The 24,500-nt window shown below is 40.6% G+C and overlaps 1 protein-coding gene and 1 long non-coding RNA gene across 3 annotated transcripts in view; one reads left to right on the top strand and one right to left on the bottom strand.

The window, feature by feature from the left end:
- Positions 1 to 24,500, top strand: part of DNAH9 (dynein axonemal heavy chain 9) — a 254,999-nt gene that overhangs the window by 112,472 nt on the left and 118,027 nt on the right. For both annotated transcript variants that reach the window (XM_073579695.1, XM_073579694.1), the window contains 3 exons: positions 3,057 to 3,219; positions 4,602 to 4,725; positions 4,941 to 5,083. In XM_073579695.1, coding sequence (XP_073435796.1) covers positions 3,057 to 3,219; positions 4,602 to 4,725; positions 4,941 to 5,083 — 430 coding nt within the window. The remainder of the gene's footprint in view (positions 1 to 3,056; positions 3,220 to 4,601; positions 4,726 to 4,940; positions 5,084 to 24,500) is intronic.
- LOC141094012 (uncharacterized) overlaps positions 1 to 24,500 on the bottom strand; it is a 155,286-nt gene that overhangs the window by 46,402 nt on the left and 84,384 nt on the right. The gene's annotated exons all lie outside the window — the stretch shown is intronic.

Below are 24,500 nucleotides of genomic sequence, written 5' to 3'. Positions count from 1 at the left end.
ATTGTTGAAAAAAAAAATCATAAAAAAGCTAGACTGGATGTCACGCTGCTGCTATGCAGGTAGATGCAAGCTCCACTAGATGGCAATAGAGTGGAGGGAGGACTGCACACAGCAAGAGCAGACCTGCAGCGCAGCAGCGAGACTACCAGCAGGTGGTAGCAGAATAGTCAAACAAGCTGGGTAGATATTAGTCTTTAGCGCAGTACCAATGGAATAAACAAACACAAAGTCAGAACAAAGCCAAATGGGTCAGTACCAGTCAGGAGCAGATATGCCAAAGACAAGACAAATAGCAGGTCAGGGTCCAAGCCAAGTCAGATACCAGAGAGTCCAAAACATGAAAAGGGGAACACAGAGTCGGGACGGGAAGAGGGAAGCAAAACAGACACGGGCAAAGTCAGCAACAGCAAAAGGACAAATCAGGGTGTACATAGAGTCAGCTACTCACGCCGTAGGCAGAAACTATAACTGACACCGCCTCCAGGATGCGGTGAAGAGAAAGAAGAGAAATATCCGACCTGGCGCTGGAACGAGGCAGAGAAAGTTAACCTTTAACATGATCAGACCGGGAAAGGGAGACAGGATGCAAAACCCGGCCTGGATCATGACAATGGAATTTGCCAAACTACATGTTGACAAACCACAAAGCTTCTGGGAGAATGTCCTATGGACAGATGAGACAAGAATGGATCTTTTTGGCAAGGCACATCAGCTCTATGTTCACAGACGAATAAATGAAGCATAACAAGAAAAGAACACTGTCCCTACTGTGAAACATGGAGGAGGCCCTGTTATGTTACACTGATGTTTTTTTGTTTTTACTTTTAGCGAATTTGAGAAAGACCCGGGAAATGTTAAAAAGAATCGCTTTAAAGGAATTCTTTTTTTCTCCATTATTTTGTCACTTAATTTTGTGGTGAACCTTGTGCAGAAGAATAAAATAAATTATATTGCATGATATAATCCTCACGAGTGCAGTAGTTTACCATGCAATCCTAAATCCTATTGAGCATCTTTGGAAAGAGCTGAAACTTGCCATCTGGAAAAGGCAACCTTCAAACACGAGACAACTGGAGCAGTTCGCTCTTGAGGAGTGTGGACCAAAATACCTGTCAAGAGGTGCAGAAGTGTCATTGACAGTTACAGGAATCGTTTGATTGCGGTGATTGCCTCAAAAGGTTGTGCAACAAAATATTAAGTTAAGGGAACCATCCAGGCCTATTTCATGAGTTTTATTTATTTTTTTTAAATTCTGTGGAAACATGGTTGAAAAGCAATGTCTGTCTTTCATTTGTTCATTTTCATAGCTTTTTGATTTATTACTACTTTTATCAGATTCAAGTTATTTCTGTCACCACTGTGGGTTTTTCTGTCATTATATGAGGGGTACCACCACCTTTGACCACATGTGTAAGTTTGGGAAGGGGCCAATATCCATGGAGCTTCCCAGCTTATTAATATCAACTCACAACTGTCTGCTTAGCCTTTACTGGTTATTAAAAAGGAGGGACCACACAAAAAAAATTATGTGCGGTCCTTCCTATTTTTAATAACCATCAAAGGGCTAAGCAGACAGTTGCAGACTGATATTAATAGGTTAGGCAGGGCCATGGATATTGGCCCCTTCTCAGACTAATAAGAGCAGCCCTCTTCTGTCCCAGAAATGGCCCATCCATTAAATGCACCAAATCTGGCTCTTTCCGATTGTCCTGGAGCTGTGGTAATCGGGGTAATGGTTTTGCGGTGGATGTCAGTTGTGTAATGACCGCTAACATCAAGCCCAGGGGTTAATAATGGAGAGGCGTCTGTCAGACACCCCCATTACTAAAGTCAAAAGAACTAAACACAGACACACAGAAAAATCCTTTAATTGTACAAAACACTTCCCGTCAATTACCCCCTTTAACCCATTGATTATTGTCACAGGGTCCTTCTCTGGTATCACACAATCAACAGAGCAAGCGGAGAGTGAACAATTCCAAGACCTTTATTTAGGCAAAAATACGAAAGGTCCATATTCAGTCCACCACACAAAGGATAAGATAGTCCAGAATCTGAATGCAGTTTAGTAACAGGATAACATGTTCCATATACTCTTCTTTCTCCCTGAACTCCTGTCTTCACACGATGCTCTCCACACAGGGACTGACTTCCCCCCTCTTGTCCCTTCCAGCCCCCTCCCCATGTCCAGGAGTAGCCAGACGGGTTTGGACAACTTTCAGGCCTTCCATGCCTGACAAAGGTGCCTGGGGGGATTATGACACTACAGGCGGTCATCAAGAGACATAGATAAAAGTCAGGCTGCAGACATACAAGGCAACAAGAAAAACACTATGAAGATCAGTGAAATAGAAATATACACAAAATGATATCCACATAGCCTATCACAATTATCATAACAAAAATATTCCACAGGGTCCGCCGTAATCCAAATGGAGGTCCCATGACGATCCCTGTCTTCTTCATCCTGTCTATGGAGCCTCATTCAGAGATTGCAGCTCCATAGACTGGAACAACAGCCATTCCCGGGTCTCGTGCTACACAGCGCGAGAACCCGGCTATTGTGACGAGCGGTGACATCAGTAAGGTTATCACAGTTCACAGCCTCTGAACTACGGTGACCTTACTGACATCACCGCTCGTCACAGCATGAAAACTTACTGTAAGTTCTCATGCTGCGCAGTAGGTTCTCATGCTGTGAGCAGTGCCAATGTACGGTGCCAATATAAACTACAGCTTGGCGCTCACAACAATAAGACGGCCCTCACACAACTCTTTCAATGGAAATTTTAAAAAATTATCAGTCTCAGAAAAATTTACGTCATTTTACATCACTTGGATTTTTCACATTATCTATCCAATACAAGGTGTCTGCGGCTCCTCTGCTGTTGTGAAACTACAAGTTCCAGCATTCTCTGCCATCTAGCAGTTGCCGGTTGCTCTTGGCGGCTGTTAATGTCAGGCCAATTAACGGACTGCCCACTCAGCTCAGCTCACTACGTCTCAGGTGATTTGTGACAAGTTTTATGATTTTCTTTTGTTATTTTTTTACAAAGCTGCAGAATCAACCGCATCCTGGAGTCCCCAAGGGGAAATGCTCTGCTAGTTGGGGTCGGAGGGAGCGGAAAGCAGAGTCTGACCAGACTGGCAGCTTACATCAGCTCCTTGGAGGTCTTCCAAATCACTCTGAGGAAAGGCTACGGCATCCCAGATCTCAAGGTGAAGTGGTCAGCAGATGATGGTGGTTGTGTCCTTCCTAACCCCCAAAGACACATGAACCCTCAGCTCTGCCAAGAGTTGATGAGATCTCTGTGGGGAAAGTGGAGTAAGCTGATGGCAGACTCATCTGCCTGCAAAAAGTAAGGATGGAGTAAATAGTCAAGTCACCCAGTGAGGAGGGCTCCTTATATGTAACCTGGTCGGCTGATCTGGCCAAAAATTGTGGGTTCGGCTGACTTTTATCTAATGTGTACATTGGCTTTTGCCTTTTTTTCCCCAACATATATTATGTGTCCTTGTGAGCCATGCACCCAGAATTTGACAAAAATTGTCCTCCTGGCCTATATGACATCAATACAGCATGAATCCACATTTGGTACCATATATATACGGTATATATATATATATATATATATATATATATATATATAGTCTAGGAATGTCTTTGGTAGTGACACCTGTAGTTTGGAAATGTCTCTGGTAGTGAAACCGTTGTTCTGGGAATACCTCTGGTAGTGACACAGGTAGTCTGTGAATATTGCTTGTAGTGACACTTGTAGTCTGGGAATATCTCTGGTAGTGACACCATTATTCTGAGAATACCTCTGGTAGTGGCACCTGTAGTCTTGGAATACTTCTGGTAGTGACACCTGTAGTCTAGGAATATCTCTGGTAGTGACACCATTATTCTGGGAATAACTCTGGTAGTGACACCTGTAGTCTGGGAATACCTCTAGTAGTGACACCAGTAGTCTTGGAATACCACTGGTAATGACACCAGTAGTCTGGGAATACCTTTTGGTAGTGACACCAGTAGTCTGGGAATACCTCTGGTAGTGACACCTGTTGTCTGGAGATATCTATGGTAGTGATACCATTATTCTGGGAATACCTCTGGTAGTGACACCATTATTCTTGGAATACCTCTAGTAGTGACACCTGTAGTCTGGGAATACCTCTGGCAGTGACACCTGTAGTCTGGGAATATCTCTGGTTGTGACACCAGTAGTCTGGGAATACCTCTGGTAGTGACACCAGTAGCCTGGGAATACCTCTGGTAGTGACACTTGTAGTCTGGGAATATCTCTGGTAGTGATACATGTAGTCTGGGAATACTTCTGGTAGTGGCACCCTTAGTTTGGGAATACCTGTTATAGTGACACCTGTAGTCTGGGAATACCTCTGGCAGTGACACCTGTAGTCTGGGGAATATCTCTGGTAGTGACACCAGTAGTCTTGAAATACCTCTGATAGTGACACCAGTAGTCTGGGAATACCTCTGGTAGTTACACCTGTAGTCTGGGAATACCTCTAGTAGTGGTACGTGTACAACGGGTATTAATGGTCTGTCATGAAAATATGCACTTTTTTCATATCTTCAGGCTGATCTGGCGAACCAGTACATTAAAGCCGGGGTGAAGAACGTGGGGACAGTTTTCCTCATGACGGATGCTCAGGTGGCCGATGAGAAGTTCCTTGTTCTAGTCAATGACTTACTGGCATCTGGTGAGCATGTCTCCTCAATCTGAAATGTCTATTACCAATTCACCAATTCATCTCCGTGTTGTGAAAAAGGGCACGCTTGGGTGAACCCGTATTTATGTGAGAGCTGGGATGGGATAGCCAACACCCCTCTATGAACAGCACTTAATGGTTTTTCTCCCCATTGACCTTTCTCCCCCGCCCAACATGTACTAGAGAAGATGTCCTTTTCTCACCAGGTGAGATCCCTGACCTGTTCCCAGATGACGAAGTGGAAAATATCATCGGAGCCGTCAGGAATGAAGTGAAGGGTCAAGGCCTGCTGGACACCAGAGAAAACTGCTGGAAATTCTTCATTGACCGAGTCCGGAGACAGCTGAAAGTGAGTCCCTGGGTAGGGAGCAGAGAGTAGTTCTGTAGTTCTGACCAGAGAGGATCTGAGGATCGGCGTTGTTGCGACGTCTGTTGGCCTCTCTTTTCCTTGCGCCATCTCTGTTCATAATGAAGGAGAGAGACAGATGACAGCTGAAACATGTCAAATCTCCACCCACCCTGCTGAAATGTGGTTTCCCCATCAACAACAATCTCTCAGAAAAGGCTGAAACAATCAGGAGCCCATTCAGACGCCACAAACAACCATAATTATTGTAGAAGGGAATCCGCCTCCTCCAATCACAAGAACCATTGTGAATAAAGAATGTCCTCAAATGTTATCTAGGGAATCCTGAGATACAGCGATAGATGCCGAGCCCCAAATAATAGAGATGAACTTCTCAACTAGTCATCCAAAGGCAGTCCCCATAGATGGCAAATGTAGCAGCTCCAACTAATGATAACCGCAGAGTTTATTCCATAAAGAATTATTCTTATATTTTCATTCTTTCCCATTTCTTCTATACCTCTGCAATCCAAAGATCATTCAAGAATATAACTACTATAATACTGCCCCCTATGTACAAGAATATAACTACTATAATACTGCTACTATGTACAAGAATATACCTTCGTATAATACTGCTCCCCTGTGTACAAGAATATAACTACTATAATACTGCCCCTATGTACAAGAATATAACTACTATAATACTGCTCCCTATGTACAAGAATATAACTACTATAAAACTGTCCCCTATGTACAAGAATATAACTACTATAATACTGCCCCTATGTACAAGAATATAACTACTATAATACTGCTCCTATGTACAAGAATATAACTACTATAATACTGCTCCTATGTACAAGAATATAACTACTATAATACTGCCCCCTATGTACAAGAATATAACTACTATAATACTGCCCCTATGTACAAGAATATAACTACTATAATACTGCTCCCTATGTACAAGAATATAACTACTATAAAACTGTCCCCTATGTACAAGAATATAACTACTATAATACTGCTCCTATGTACAAGAATATAACTACTATAATACTGCCCCCTATGTACAAGAATATAACTACTATAATACTGCCCCCTATGTACAAGAATATAACTACTATAATACTGCCCCTATGTACAAGAATATAACTACTATAATACTGCTCCCTATGTACAAGAATATAACTACTATAAAACTGTCCCCTATGTACAAGAATATAACTACTATAATACTGCCCCCTATGTACAGGAATATAACTACTATAATACTGCTCCTATGTGCAAGAATATAACTACTATAATACTGCTCCTATGTACAAGAATATAACTACTATAATACTGCCCCCTATGTACAAGAATATAACTACTATAATACTGCTCTCCTATGTACAAGAATATAACTACTATAATACTGCTCCTATGTACAAGAATATAACTACTATAATACTGCCCCCTATGTACAAGAATATAACTACTATAATACTGCCCCTATGTACAAGAATATAACTACTATAATACTGCCCCCTATGTACAAGAATATAACTACTATAATACTGCCCCCTATGTACAAGAATATAACTACTATAATACTGCTCCTATGTGCAAGAATATAACTACTATAATACTGCTCCTATGTACAAGAATATAACTACTATAATACTGCCTCCTAGCTGTGAGGTTGTGTGTCAGTGGTTCTCCTGATGTCTGGAGCAAGCCCAGGGAGGGGCCACCCTGGGCGGGGAAGCTCCCCTGGCAAGGCCCAGGCTTCCCGGCCTACACTGGGACTAGCCTCCCAGGCTTCTACTAATGGGAATGTTAATCCCAAAGCCACTGTGAGACCAGTGAATGCAGCGAGCCAAAGCTGCAGCAGTTCGGTGAAGGAGGAGAAAGCTTTGACTAAAGTTTTGGGAGGAAAACCTTCTCCAGTTCCAGCAAAGAAGCAAGAAGGAAAAGTGTCAGTGAGTGATGGAATCCAGCAGAGTGTGAAGTCTTGTAGCTCCCCAGTCAGTAAGCAGCTCCTGCCAGGTGCACAGGTGAGATCGGCCCCAGCTGTGCAGATCACCTCTGCTGCTTCCAGGCAGAGACGGACGTCTTTGGAAAGACAAACAATGCAGGAGAACATACAGCAACATGGCAGTATGGCGCGGTCAGGACGCACACGGTCACAGGTGGCAGCGATAAACCTGCTGCGGAGCCTGCATCCAGCCAAGGGGCCACAAAACCATCCGTGGTGGACCCGCACAAGACTGTCTTCAAAACCCCTGTACCCGTGGTCAAGACTAAGCCTGTGGGGCCGGCGCGTGCACCCGAGCTGCAGCTAGCGGATGAACCAGGGGAAGAGTCTTGAGGAGATCATTTGCATATTCCCAGTGCCTTCTGGGATAAGTGAAGAGTCTCCGCGAGCTCAACGATCACTGGGTTTTGGCCGTTGCAGCTGAAAAGAGGAAATCGGAAAACCAGGGGAAGAGTCTTGAGATCATTTGCATATTCCCAGTGCCTTCTGGGATAAGTGAAGAGTCTCCGCGAGCTCAACGATCACTGGGTTTTGGCCGTTGCAGCTGAAAAGAGGAAATCGGAAAACCAGGGGAAGAGTCTTGAGGAGATCATTTGCATATTCCCAGTGCCTTCTGGGATAAGTGAAGAGTCTCCGCGAGCTCAACGATCACTGGGTTTTGGCCGTTGCAGCTGAAAAGAGGAAATCGGAAAAACCGAAATTTGGCTCATCTTTCATCGTTTTTAAGAAATCTCAAGATGGAAGAGGCCAGGAGCCATTTGGTGAGCTGCATTTCTTGCTACATGTTCACAGATTTACCAGTGGAAAAGCCAAACTTCACATGCCACAAATGCAAGCTTGTGTCCCTGTTGGAGGAAAAGTTGCAAAATCTCGAAGAGAGGTTAGCTACGTTGAAGATCATTAAGGAAGGTGAAGAGTTCTTGGACAGAGCATAATTATCTCTTCATGTTACAGAAAGAGAAGAAATTCGAAGTGCACCTGAAGAAACAGAGGAATGGAGACATGTGACCCAGAGAAGCAGGAGGATCAGGAGGCAGTCAGCACCCATACTGCTCAGAAACCAGTACCAGGCTCTCACGCAGGAAAACGATGAAGAAATACATCAGGATAAGACTTTGCCAACAAACAGCAACCTTGTACGCCCTCAGAGTCCTCCTGGATGGAGAAAGAAAAATGTTGTGAAGAAGAAACGGAGAGTGGTGGTCATGGGGGATTCCCTGCTGAGAGGAACAGAGGCCGCTATCTGCAGACCGGATATAACTACAAGAGAAATGTGCTGTCTTCCAGGTGCAAAAATTAAAGATGTGTCTGACAGGATATCAGGACTCTTCAGACCTACAGATGACTACCCATTCCTGCTACTACATGTGGGGACAAATGACACCGCAAGAAACGACCTGGAAACCATCTGCAGAGACTTTGAAGACTTAGGCAAGAAAGTGAAAGAACTGGGAGCGCAGGTGGTCTTCTCTTCCATCCTCCCAGTGGATGGCCATGGAACAAGGAGGTCGAATAAGATTCTGCAGGTGAACAAATGGCTACGTCGACGGTGCCGTCAGCAACGATTTGGATTTCTGGTTCACGGAGTGAACTACTTATACGATGGACTACTTGCTAGAGATGGGGTGCACCTTACGAAGACTGGAAAGCATGTATTTGGAAGTCGCCTTGCTACACTTGTAAGGAGAGCTTTAAACTAGAACAACATGGGAAGGGAAGCAAAAGACCAGAAAAAGCCATACACCTGACAAATGCTATTGAGAACTCTGCTATTAGAAGTGGAAAGGAAGAACAAAGACGAAAGAATCTAATTAATAAAAATATTGGAGAAAGAGAAACCAATCACAAACTAAAATGTTTCTATACTAATGCACAAAGCATGGGCAACAAACAAGGAGAATTGGAACTACTAACACAGGAAAAGAAATATGATGTCATTGGAATCACTGAAACTTGGTGGGACAATACACATGATTGGAATACAAGACTAGAAGGATACAACTTATTTGCAAGAAACAGACTTGATAAACGAGGAGGGGGTGTCGCATTGTATGTTCGAAACGCGTATATCTGCACAGAGATTGAAGCTTCAGAGACTGGGAGTTCTGTGGAAACTGTTTGGGTAAGAATACAAGGACAGAACAATGGAAAGGACACCATTGTAGGCATTTACTACAGGCCGCCTGTGCAAGCCGAAGATATAGATGAACTCTTTATGCATCAGATGGCCAAGTTCTCCAAAAAATATGACATGGTTGTCATGGGAGATTTCAACTATCCAGACATTTGTTGGGAATCTCTCTCAGGCAAAACTAACAGGTCAAGGAAATTCTTATCCTCTCTTGCTGACAACTTTATCTTCCAAAAGGTAAGGGAGAAAACAAGGGGAACTGCTACCTTGGATCTAATCCTTATAAACAGGGAGGAAATGGTTGAGGAGGTAAAAGTGGCTGGGACCCTAGGAGGTAGCGACCATGCTATTTTAGAATTTTGGATAACTAGAGGTGGAAGACCTGTGAAGACTCAGACGTCAAGGTTAGATTTCAGAGAGGCAGATTTTAAGGGATTCAGAAAGAGAATTAGAGGGATCCAATGGCTGGATATCCTTAAAGACAAAAATGTCCAGGAAGGATGGGAAATCTTGAAAAATGAAATTCTCAATGCACAGTTGTTAACAATTCCGAAAAGAGGGAAGAATAGGAAGCATTTAAGGAAACCAGGATGGATGAACACAGAACTTAAGCACATGCTAAAAAGGAAGAAAAAAATGTTTATAAAATGGAAAGAGGGAGGCATATCTAAAGAAGAATATAATGCTGTCTGCAGAACCTGCAGGGCACAAATCAGATTATCTAAAGCTGAAAATGAACTGAGGCTTGCAAGAGATGTCAAAAGCAATAATAAAGGATTTTGGGGATATGTCAAAAGTAAAAGAAAAGTCAAAGATGCTATAATATTTTTACAGGATGAAAATGATGAAATGGTAAGACAGGATGTTGAGAAGGCTGAACTTTTAAATTCCTATTTTGCATCTGTTTTCTCTCAGAAAGGAAATGCAACATCAACTGTTATTCACTGTCCTATTAAGGGAATAGAAGAATCCAGGATATCTATAAACAGAAAGATAGTGAGGAAACACTTAGCTAACCTAAATGAATTCAAGTCTCCAGGTCCAGATGAATTACACCCCAGAGTACTGAAGGAGATAGCAGAAGAAATTTTTGAACCCCTCTCCATAATCTTTGAAAATTCTTGGAGAACAGGAGAAGTGCCAGAAGACTGGAGAAGAGCAAATGTTGTTCCTATCTTCAAAAAGGGGAAGAAGGTGGACCCAGGCAACTATAGGCCGGTGAGTCTGACTTCTATACCAGGAAAGATCTTTGAACAAATTATTAAACAACATGTATGTCAATACCTGGATAAGAATGAAGTGATTAAACAGAGTCAGCATGGGTTTGTAACTGATAAGTCATGTCAGACTAACTTAATTTCCTTCTATGACGGTATCACTGATTGGGTGGATCAAGGAAATGCTGTAGATATAGTATATCTTGACTTCAGCAAAGCATTTGACAAAGTCTCTCATACAATCCTTATTGAAAAAATGACTAAGTATGGAATGGACAAGGCAACTGTTAGGTGGATTCATAACTGGCTTAGTGATCGGACCCAAAGAGTGGTCGTAAATGGCTGCACATCCAGTTGGAAGAATGTCTCAAGTGGGGTACCACAGGGCTCTGTCCTGGGCCCTGTATTGTTCAACATCTTTATCAACGATTTAGATGAAGGAATTGAGGGTAAACTGATTAAATTTGCTGATGACACAAAGCTAGGAGGGATAGCTAATACTAGAGAGGAGAGAGAGAGGATTCAAAAAGATTTAAATAAACTGGAGAAGTGGGCAGCAACTAACAGAATGGTTTTTAACAGGGAGAAATGCAAAGTACTACATCTGGGCAATAAAAATGAAAAAAGCATATATAGAATGGGAGGAATAGGGCTAAGTGACAGCACATGTGAAAAAGACTTGGGTATACTAATAGATCACAGACTGAATATGAGTCAACAGTGTGATGCAGCAGCAAAAAAGGCAAATGCAATTCTAGGATGTATTAACAGAAGCATACAGTCTAGATCACGTGAAGTCATTATTTCCCTCTACTCCTCTTTGGTCAGACCTCATCTGGAATATTGTGTCCAGTTTTGGGCACCACATTTTAAAAAAGACATCAACAAACTGGAGCAAGTTCAGAAAGAGCGACCAGAATGGTGACCGGTCTGCAAACCCTGTCTTATGAGGAAAGGTTGCAGGATTTGGGAATGTTTAGTTTGCAAAAGAGAAGACTGAGAGGAGACTTAATAGCTGTCTACAAATATCTAAAGGGCTGTCACATTGTAGAAGGATCAACTTTATTCTCATTTGCACAAGGAAAGACTAGAAGCAATGGGATGAAACTGAATGGGAAGAGACACAGATTAGATATTAGAAAAAACTTTTTGACAGTTAGAGTGATCAATGAGTGGAACAGGCTGCCACGAGAAGTGGTGAGTTCTCCTTCAATGGAAGTCTTCAAACAGAGGCTGGACAGACATCTGACTGGGATGATTTAGCGAATCCTGCTTTGAGCAGGGGGTTGGACCAGATGGCCCAGGAGGTCCCTTCCAACTCTACGATTCTATGATTCTATGATTCTATGAGATACCGGGACTTGTCCGAAAACTGGGTGAGTTACAGCAGCAAAAAAAAGCGCTGCAAATGGAGGTAGACTTCATCTATAGCCTAAAGACCACTAATCCTGCCAGTAATGAGGCGTATGACCTGAGACTGAACACACTGGGTGTACAGCTGGCGAGTGTTGTGCAGGACACTGAGTCTGTGCTGGAGAGCATGGGGCCCCTGGCAGAGACCTACAGGAACCGCGAGCGGTTCGCCTCCTATAAGCAGGACTGTGCTGTAGAGGCCAGGACCCCTGATGTTCAGGACGGGACCCCGCAGCAGCCGACACGGCCAGTGTTACAGGCTGCCCGCTTCTGCTTCCAGGAGGGAAAACAACTGCAGCAGCAGGCAGCTCAGTGTGAACAGGAGCATGCACTTCAGACTGCAGCAGAGGCACCACAGGTCCCAGAATGCCCCACACAGGAGCAGGACAGTATATGTCAGACTGTTTGTGCTGATGAGGCTGTCGAGTGTGAACAGGAGCATACACTGCAGACTCCAGCAGAGTCACCACAGGTCCCAGAATGCCCCACACAGGAGCAGGACAGTATATGTGAGACTGTTTGTGCTGATGAGGCTGAGGCTGAAGCACAGACTGTGGCTGGTGATGCTGTGTCCATGGGGTCGGGGGTTGGAGGGGTTTCACACTCTGTAATGGACGTCGCACTGTCTGATAATAATGATGCTGCTCATGATAATGTGCATGATATGTGTGATTATCCCCCTTTGCCATCTAGTCCACAAGGTGTGACAGCCCCCCCTGCTGCAGGCCCTCTCCCTGTCAGTCAGCCCAGTGTGACCCGGCAGGTGCCCCCCAGGAATGCCTGGAGCCGCGGCGCCCCATCCTTCACTTCCAGTGCCAGGTATACTGGCCAGACATTCAAACGCATTAATGTGGTGCGGTTTAAATACATAGGTGCCAAGGAGGATCTGCCACAACGCAGGTATGTGGTGAGAGAGCTGCTCTGCGGCCAGATGGGGTTTGTGGCAAATGAGATACTGGCAGTGTCTAATCTTCAGGACAGACAGGGCTACGAGGTCAGCTTCAAGCTCATGTCTGACCTGGATAGATTCTGGGCCAATTACCCCAAGTTCAGAGATGCTGAGGGCTGGAATAAGTTTGTGTTGGTTCCTATCTCCAGGCTGGATACTGTCACAGTAAACATCACCTTCTGGAATGAGGCCGTTCCTCCACAGGACATCGAGGTGTGGCTCCGGAGACACTGTGACCTCGTCTCTGGGCTCACCAAGGTCAGAGATGAGGATGGTATCTGGACAATGGGATGGCGGGTCTTGGTAAAATTGCGGCAATGTGATAACATCACTGACCACTTACCCAACTCCTTCTTCATTGGGAGGGAGAAGGGAAGGTGTTATTATCCCGGGCAACCCAGAAAGTGTTTCAGATGTGGTGGGAAAGGTCATCTGGCTAACGCCTGTACTGTGGTGAAGTGCAGTCTGTGTGGGGCAATCGGCCATGTCGCTGCAGACTGCCGGGACGTCAGGTGCAACCTCTGTGGTAGGATGGGCCACCCTCACAGGGACTGTCCAGACGCCTGGCACAACATCTGCAGAGTCTTCCCTGATGAGTTAATGATGGCAGGGGCAGAGGCTCAGGAGGATGAAGATGTGGCAGGGACGCATGAGGAGTATTTAATGTCAGGAGAGATGTTGACCAACTCAGATGCCCACCAGGAGTCCACTCAGGCAGCACCAGAGAAGCAGGGTGCAGAGGGGAACATGGAGGTCGTCCATCAGGTCCAGCAGCCTCAGATAGCCCCCCCTTCAGTATCACTGTCTGTATCTGATGACTGGAGCATTAATTATAATAAAAGGAAGAAAAAGAACACATCCTCCCGTAAACCTGAGGCAGAATATGACACTGGTCAGATTGCTAGTAAGAAGGTTCAGAATTCTGCAGGAGTGATGGTCGTGTCCAACAAGTATGGAGTTTTATCTGACTCCAATGGTGACGATTATGAGGAAGAGTTGAGGAAAGTTGATGCTGAGTGTGACAGGGACATAGAGGACCATCCCCCGCCAAAGCGGAAGCCCTTATCTGTGGACCCTCAGGTAGAGTCTGACATGGACACCAGTGGTGGACAGAACATCTCTGACTCATGATGATGGCTGTTACTTTGCTCCTACTATATTGTGTTGTGATGGCGGGGTTCTCATTGACAGTGACCTCGAGCAATGTGAATAGCATTAAGCTGAGGAGAACTAGACACGCGGTGTATGAACATCTCAAATATCTGGACACCGATGTCATCTTCCTGCAGGAGACACGACTGACATCTCTGGGGCTTATGAGAGAGGCTGAGAGGGAATGGCGGTCCGGTCCTTCTTTCTGGTCACTGGCTGTGGAGCCTTATCCCGGGGTCGCTGTCCTGTTTAACACCAATGATGTGACTGTGCATAGGATGACGGAGGTGGTCATGGGAACATGTCTGGTCCTAGAAGTCACTATCCATGGGAGGCGACTCCGGGTTATTAACATCTATGGGCCACAGACAGTGACTGACAGGATCCAGCTGTTTAATGACGTCAAGCCTTACCTCTTCACTTCTCTTCCAGTGGTGATGGCGGGGGACTTTAATGCCATAATGACATCAGGTGACAGCTCCTCGGGCAGGGCAGTGACCAGGGACGGTAAGGTCCTACATAGCATCATAATGCAGGCAGGACTGACTGACGTTTTCACACAGGGTGGGCGACAGCCAAAATTCACATATTCATGTTCCAACAGGAGCAGTAGGATAGATTTTGCTTTTGTCAGTCCTACTGAGGCTGTCGGCACCCTGAGTGAGAAGGTCGTCCCTTACTCTGATCACCTCGCCTTGTGCTTCTCTTTGGGTTCCTCTAACCGTCCGGACATTGGTAGAGGGTTGTGGAAGCTCAATTCCAGTCTCCTGGATGATGCCTATGTTCAGAGTCGTGTTCACTCCCTTATCCAGCTTCATCTAGACAGGGTTGACTTCTATGACAACATGACTGACTGGTGGAAGGACGTCAAGGAGGATATCAGATCCCTCTTAAAGAGACTGTCAGTTAATAAAGGGAGGAATAAGTACAGCCAGTACCTAAAGCTGCGCAAAGAATTGGAGTCACTGTATTCGGCGGGCGGGGATGACAAAGTGAAGATCGACCGGCTGAAATCTGAGATAAAGCAGTATCAGTATAGCAGGTATACCTCCCTGGTTCTTGAACGGGATTATGGGTCCTTAGGGCCCCTGATCCCTTTGAGAATTGCAGGGAGAGGGTGGCCAAAAAAATGGTCACGGGTCTCACCGACTCCCAGGGTGTAATGCAGGATTCACGGGAGGGTATCCTGGAGGTGGTGAGATCTTACTATGCTGACTTGTTTCAGAGGAAAGTTTTGGATAAAGATAAGATGGCTCAATTCTTGGAGGCAACTCCAGTGCCTGATACTAATGATCTGGACTTTTCTCCTTTGACGGCAGAATTAACGGTGGAGGAAGTTAAGGAGGCTATTGATAAGTTATATCTGAAGAAGGCACCAGGTCCAGATGGTATAACGGCAGAATTTTATAAGAAATTCAGAGACCTCCTGGCTCCAATTCTCGTGGATGTGTATAGAAATTGTCTAGAAAATCACCTGATGCCTCCATCCATGAGAGTGTCCTCGTTAATTCTGCTGTCTAAAGGTAAAGAGCCGAGCGACATCAAGAACTGGAGGCCGATTGCCCTCTTGAATATGGACAGGAAGATTCTAGCAAAGATCCTATTTTCTAGATTAGTCTGTTTGTCCCCGGCACTGTTGGCAGGCTCTCAGTTTGGCACAGTAAAAGGGCGGAACATCTCTGGAGCGGTCATCTCGATACGAGAGATGTTTGAAAGATGTAAAGCTCTGCGGTGTGGGAGATATGTTGTCAGTCTGGACCAGGCTAAAGCCTTTGACAGGGTTGATCATGACTATCTGTGGGCCACTTTGTCAAAGTACGGTATTCCGGGACAATTTGTGGATTGGCTGAAGACGTTGTACAGAGAGGCGGTGAGCTTTCCTCTGATTAATGGTTGGCAGGGTGGCACTTTTGGAGTTGGGGCGGGGGTGAGACAGGGCTGCCCAATGAGTCCGCTCCTGTATGTTTTTGCCCTAGACCCGTTTCTGAGGTCACTGCAGGAGTGCAATTTTCAGGGGGTGCCGGTCCCCCACTGCCCGCCTCTGAATGTTGTTGCCTATGCGGATGATGTGACGCTGGTGACCTCCAATCCTCGTGAGGTGCAGATGTTATCTGCGTCCATCAGAAGCTACTCAGAGGCCTCCGGGTCTCTGGTTAACCTTGAAAAGAGCCAAGCTCTGTGGACATTAGATACTGAGCCCAGCTTTGATCTGCCGCAGTTTTCCAAAGCCTCCACCCATATTAAGATCCTAGGGGTTAAATTTGGGAGGGATGATAATGCCACGCTAAATTGGGAGGAGAAATTGGAAACCGGAAATGCAAAGGTTCAGCGATGGAAGAACTGGAGGCTGACCTACAGAGAAAGGGTCACAATGTTGAAGACTTACCTGGTCCCCGTTTTCTTGTATGTCTCTGTCGCTTTCCCTTTGCCAGAATCTTTCTCAGCGAGGCTCTTCAGCCTGTTCTTCCAGCTCTTGTGGGGGAATAGGTTGAACCTAATAAAGAGGGGAATAACGTACCTACGGCGGAGAGAGGGTGGGCTAGATATGTTGAATCCAAGGGTTTTCTTTGACTCCTTGTTTCTAAAGGTGAATTTTGGGAACATGGACTCAAACAGTAGCTGCCTATGGGTAAATAGTATCAGGTACTGGATATTGCCTTTTGCAGAATCTTGGGTGCGAGGCGGCAGTCTCAAGAGGAGGAGATGGACAGGTGACCACCTCCCCCAGTATCTGGACTATGGTCTGAAGTGTGTTAGGAGGTGGGGACTGGAGAAGTCTTACATTGAGAGCAGTACGAGAAGAGACCTGTATGCTCGTGTATGTAGGACTTTCTTCTACTCTCCACTGGCCCTGAGAGATTGTGTCACCACCACCCTGCAGGAAAGCCTTAGGTTCCTAAACGGGAAACGGCTACCTCCTAAACTGTTTGATGTCACTTGGCTTTCACTGCATAGTCGGCTCTTTGTCAGAGGGAACCTGAAACATCTATGTGTCTCTGATCGGAATTGTCCCCTTGGTTGTCAGCAGGAGGAAACTATGGAGCACTTCATATGTGATTGCTGGGGAGGGAGGAAGATCTGGGAGGAAGTGTCAGATAATCTAAAAATCCCCAGACTGCGGACCCTAAAGTATCCTGACATAATCTATGGTGTCCCCTCCACTGTTAGTAACATCAACAGAGAGACGATGTACATTATAATCAGTGTCATCAAATACTATCACTGGCACATGAGAACCCGGGTATCACTGCACAATGAGCTGTTCGATCACACCGCTGCCGCCAATCAGGTTATGTCAGAACTCCGGTGGATAAAATCACTGGAAGTTGGAAGGAGTCCAAGAAACATAACGTTATGGAGAAATGTAAAATTAAGTTAGAAAAATATGATATTTTTTTTTTTTTTCTCTAACTTTTTCCATCGCCAGGTGTGGATACTTTAATTTATTTATGAATATGATCTGATTATGTAGTGCTGCGTATATATTACCTAAGTGGTTTGTGTTTTGTAATACTGGATGATTTTTGTTTAACTATAATTGTATTTATGTTTGGTTTATAATAAAAATTGCCCCTATGTACAAGAATATAACTACTATAATACTGCCCCTATGTACAAGAATATAACTACTATAATACTGCTCCCTATGTACAAGAATATAACTGCTATAGTACTGCCCCTATGTACAAGAATATAACTACTATAATACTGCCCCTATGTACAAGAATATAACTACTATAATACTGCCCCCTATGTACAAGAATATAACTACTATAATACTGCTCCCTATGTACAAGAAACTACTATAATACTGCCCCTATGTACAAGAATATAACTACTATAATACTGTCCCCTATGTACAAGAATATAACTACTATAATACTGCTCCTATGTACAAGAATATAACTACTATAATACTGCCCCTTATGTACAAGAATATAACTACTATAATACTGCCCCTATGTACAAGAGTATAACTACTATAATACTGCCCCCTATGTACAAGAATATAACTACTATAATACTGTCCCTATGTACAAGAATATAACTACTATAATACTGCCCCCTATGTACAAGAATATAACTACTATAATACTGCCCCCTATGTACAAGAATATAACTACTATAATACTGCCCCCTATGTACAAGAATATAACTACTATAATACTGTCCCTATGTACAAGAATATAACTACTATAATACTGCCCCTATGTACAAGAATATAACTACTATAATACTGCCCCCTATGTACAAGAATATAACTACTATAATACTGCTCCTATGTACAAGTATATAACTACTATAATACTGCTCCCTATGTACAAGAATATAACTACTATAATACTGTCCCTATGTACAAGAATATATCTACTATAATACTGCCCCCTATGTACAAGAATATAACTACTATAATACTGCTCCTATGTACAAGAATATAACTACTATAATACTGTCCCTATGTACAAGAATATAACTACTATAATACTGCTCCTATATACAAGAATATAACTACTATAATACTGCCCCTATGTACAAGAATATAACTACTATAATACTGCTCCTATGTACAAGAATATAACTACTATAATACTGTCCCTATGTACATGAATATATCTACTATAATACTGCCCCCTATGTACAAGAATATAACTACTATAATACTGCTCCTATGTACAAGAATATAACTACTATAATACTGTCCCTATGTACAAGAATATAACTACTATAATACTGCTCCTATATACAAGAATATAACTACTATAATACTGCCCCTATGTACAAGAATATAACTACTATAATACTGCTCCTATGTACAAGAATATAACTACTATAATACTGCCCATATGTACAAGAATATATCTACTATAATACTGCCCCCTATGTACAAGAATATAACTACTATAATACTGCTCCTATGTACAAGAATATAACTACTATAATACTGCCCCTATGTACAAGAATATAACTACTATAATACTGTCCCTATGTACAAGAATATAACTACTATAATACTGCTCCTATATACAAGAATATAACTACTATAATACTGCCCCTATGTACAAGAATATAACTACTATAATACTGCTCCTATGTACAAGAATATAACTACTATAATACTGCCCATATGTACAAGAATATAATACTGCCCCCTATGTACAAGAATATAACTACTATAATACTGCTCCTATGTACAAGAATATAACTACTATAATACTGTCCCTATGTACAAGAATATAACTACTATAATACTGCTCCTATATACAAGAATATAACTACTATAATACTGCCCCTATGTACAAGAATATAACTACTATAATACTGCTCCTATGTACAAGAATATAACTACTATAATACTGTCCCTATGTACAAGAATATATCTACTATAATACTGCCCCCTATGTACAAGAATATAACTACTATAATACTGCTCCTATGTACAAGAATATAACTACTATAATACTGTCCCTATGTACAAGAATATAACTACTATAATACTGCTCCTATATACAAGAATATAACTACTATAATACTGCCCCTATGTACAAGAATATAACTACTATAATACTGCTCCTATGTACAAGAATATAACTACTATAATACTGCCCATATGTACAAGAATATATCTACTATAATACTGCCCCCTATGTACAAGAATATAACTACTATAATACTGCTCCTATGTACAAGAATATAACTACTATAATACTGCCCCTATGTACAAGAATATAACTACTATAATACTGTCCCAATGTACAAGAATATAACTACTATAATACTGCTCCTATATACAAGAATATAACTACTATAATACTGCCCCTATGTACAAGAATATAACTACTATAATACTGCTCCTATGTACAAGTATATAACTACTATAATACTGCTCCCTATGTACAAGAATATAACTACTATAATACTGTCCCTATGTACAAGAATATATCTACTATAATACTGCCCCCTATGTACAAGAATATAACTACTATAATACTGCTCCTATGTACAAGAATATAACTACTATAATACTGCCCATATGTACAAGAATATAATACTGCCCCCTATGTACAAGAATATAACTACTATAATACTGCTCCTATGTACAAGTATATAACTACTATAATACTGCTCCCTATGTACAAGAATATAACTACTATAATACTGTCCCTATGTACAAGAATATATCTACTATAATACTGCCCCCTATGTACAAGAATATAACTACTATAATACTGCTCCTATGTACAAGAATATAACTACTATAATACTGTCCCTATGTACAAGAATATAACTACTATAATACTGCTCCTATATACAAGAATATAACTACTATAATACTGCCCCTATGTACAAGAATATAACTACTATAATACTGCTCCTATGTACAAGAATATAACTACTATAATACTGTCCCTATGTACATGAATATATCTACTATAATACTGCCCCCTATGTACAAGAATATAACTACTATAATACTGCTCCTATGTACAAGAATATAACTACTATAATACTGTCCCTATGTACAAGAATATAACTGCTATAATACTGCTCCTATATACAAGAATATAACTACTATAATACTGCCCCTATGTACAAGAATATAACTACTATAATACTGCTCCTATGTACAAGAATATAACTACTATAATACTGCCCATATGTACAAGAATATATCTACTATAATACTGCCCCCTATGTACAAGAATATAACTACTATAATACTGCTCCTATGTACAAGAATATAACTACTATAATACTGCCCCTATGTACAAGAATATAACTACTATAATACTGTCCCTATGTACAAGAATATAACTACTATAATACTGCTCCTATATACAAGAATATAACTACTATAATACTGCCCCTATGTACAAGAATATAACTACTATAATACTGCTCCTATGTACAAGAATATAACTACTATAATACTGCCCATATGTACAAGAATATAATACTGCCCCCTATGTACAAGAATATAACTACTATAATACTGCTCCTATGTACAAGAATATAACTACTATAATACTGTCCCTATGTACAAGAATATAACTACTATAATACTGCTCCTATATACAAGAATATAACTACTATAATACTGCCCCTATGTACAAGAATATAACTACTATAATACTGCTCCTATGTACAAGAATATAACTACTATAATACTGTCCCTATGTACAAGAATATATCTACTATAATACTGCCCCCTATGTACAAGAATATAACTACTATAATACTGCTCCTATGTACAAGAATATAACTACTATAATACTGTCCCTATGTACAAGAATATAACTACTATAATACTGCTCCTATATACAAGAATATAACTACTATAATACTGCCCCTATGTACAAGAATATAACTACTATAATACTGCTCCTATGTACAAGAATATAACTACTATAATACTGCCCATATGTACAAGAATATAACTACTATAATACTGCTCCTATGTACAAGAATATAACTACTATAATACTGCTCCTATATACAAGAATATAACTACTATAATACTGCCCCTATGTACAAGAATATAACTACTATAATACTGCTCCTATGTACAAGAATATAACTACTATAATACTGCCCCTATGTACAAGAATATAACTACTATAATACTGTCCCAATGTACAAGAATATAACTACTATAATACTGCTCCTATATACAAGAATATAACTACTATAATACTGCCCCTATGTACAAGAATATAACTACTATAATACTGCTCCTATGTACAAGTATATAACTACTATAATACTGCTCCCTATGTACAAGAATATAACTACTATAATACTGTCCCTATGTACAAGAATATATCTACTATAATACTGCCCCCTATGTACAAGAATATAACTACTATAATACTGCTCCTATGTACAAGAATATAACTACTATAATACTGTCCCTATGTACAAGAATATAACTACTATAATACTGCTCCTATATACAAGAATATAACTACTATAATACTGCCCCTATGTACAAGAATATAACTACTATAATACTGCTCCTATGTACAAGAATATAACTACTATAATACTGTCCCTATGTACATGAATATATCTACTATAATACTGCCCCCTATGTACAAGAATATAACTACTATAATACTGCTCCTATGTACAAGAATATAACTACTATAATACTGTCCCTATGTACAAGAATATAACTACTATAATACTGCTCCTATATACAAGAATATAACTACTATAATACTGCCCCTATGTACAAGAATATAACTACTATAATACTGCTCCTATGTACAAGAATATAACTACTATAATACTGCCCATATGTACAAGAATATATCTACTATAATACTGCCCCCTATGTACAAGAATATAACTACTATAATACTGCTCCTATGTACAAGAATATAACTACTATAATACTGCCCCTATGTACAAGAATATAACTACTATAATACTGTCCCTATGTACAAGAATATAACTACTATAATACTGCTCCTATATACAAGAATATAACTACTATAATACTGCCCCTATGTACAAGAATATAACTACTATAATACTGCTCCTATGTACAAGAATATAACTACTATAATACTGCCCATATGTACAAGAATATAATACTGCCCCCTATGTACAAGAATATAACTACTATAATACTGCTCCTATGTACAAGAATATAACTACTATAATACTGTCCCTATGTACAAGAATATAACTACTATAATACTGCTCCTATATACAAGAATATAACTACTATAATACTGCCCCTATGTACAAGAATATAACTACTATAATACTGCTCCTATGTACAAGAATATAACTACTATAATACTGTCCCTATGTACAAGAATATATCTACTATAATACTGCCCCCTATGTACAAGAATATAACTACTATAATACTGCTCCTATGTACAAGAATATAACTACTATAATACTGTCCCTATGTACAAGAATATAACTACTATAATACTGCTCCTATATACAAGAATATAACTACTATAATACTGCCCCTATGTACAAGAATATAACTACTATAATACTGCTCCTATGTACAAGAATATAACTACTATAATACTGCCCATATGTACAAGAATATATCTACTATAATACTGCCCCCTATGTACAAGAATATAACTACTATAATACTGCTCCTATGTACAAGAATATAACTACTATAATACTGCCCCTATGTACAAGAATATAACTACTATAATACTGTCCCAATGTACAAGAATATAACTACTATAATACTGCTCCTATATACAAGAATATAACTACTATAATACTGCCCCTATGTACAAGAATATAACTACTATAATACTGCTCCTATGTACAAGAATATAACTACTATAATACTGCCCATATGTACAAGAATATATCTACTATAATACTGCCCCCTATGTACAAGAATATAACTACTATAATACTGCTCCTATGTACAAGAATATAACTACTATAATACTGCCCCTATGTACAAGAATATAACTACTATAATACTGTCCCTATGTACAAGAATATAACTACTATAATACTGCTCCTATATACAAGAATATAACTACTATAATACTGCCCCTATGTACAAGAATATAACTACTATAATACTGCTCCTATGTACAAGAATATAACTACTATAATACTGCCCATATGTACAAGAATATATCTACTATAATACTGCCCCCTATGTACAAGAATATAACTACTATAATACTGCTCCTATGTACAAGAATATAACTACTATAATACTGTCCCTATGTACAAGAATATAACTACTATAATACTGCTCCTATATACAAGAATATAACTACTATAATACTGCCCCTATGTACAAGAATATAACTACTATAATACTGCTCCTATGTACAAGAATATAACTACTATAATACTGTCCCTATGTACATGAATATATCTACTATAATACTGCCCCCTATGTACAAGAATATAACTACTATAATACTGCTCCTATGTACAAGAATATAACTACTATAATACTGTCCCTATGTACAAGAATATAACTACTATAATACTGCTCCTATATACAAGAATATAACTACTATAATACTGCCCCTATGTACAAGAATATAACTACTATAATACTGCTCCTATGTACAAGAATATAACTACTATAATACTGCCCATATGTACAAGAATATATCTACTATAATACTGCCCCCTATGTACAAGAATATAACTACTATAATACTGCTCCTATGTACAAGAATATAACTACTATAATACTGCCCCTATGTACAAGAATATAACTACTATAATACTGTCCCTATGTACAAGAATATAACTACTATAATACTGCTCCTATATACAAGAATATAACTACTATAATACTGCCCCTATGTACAAGAATATAACTACTATAATACTGCTCCTATGTACAAGAATATAACTACTATAATACTGCCCATATGTACAAGAATATAATACTGCCCCCTATGTACAAGAATATAACTACTATAATACTGCTCCTATGTACAAGAATATAACTACTATAATACTGTCCCTATGTACAAGAATATAACTACTATAATACTGCTCCTATATAC

Source organism: Dendrobates tinctorius, unplaced genomic scaffold (assembly GCF_039654945.1).
Source record: "Dendrobates tinctorius isolate UK_male_01 unplaced genomic scaffold, ASM3965494v1 ptg000063l, whole genome shotgun sequence".
NCBI classification, from domain to species: Eukaryota; Metazoa; Chordata; class Amphibia; order Anura; family Dendrobatidae; genus Dendrobates; species Dendrobates tinctorius.
This window is presented reverse-complemented; position numbering and strand designations above follow the sequence as displayed.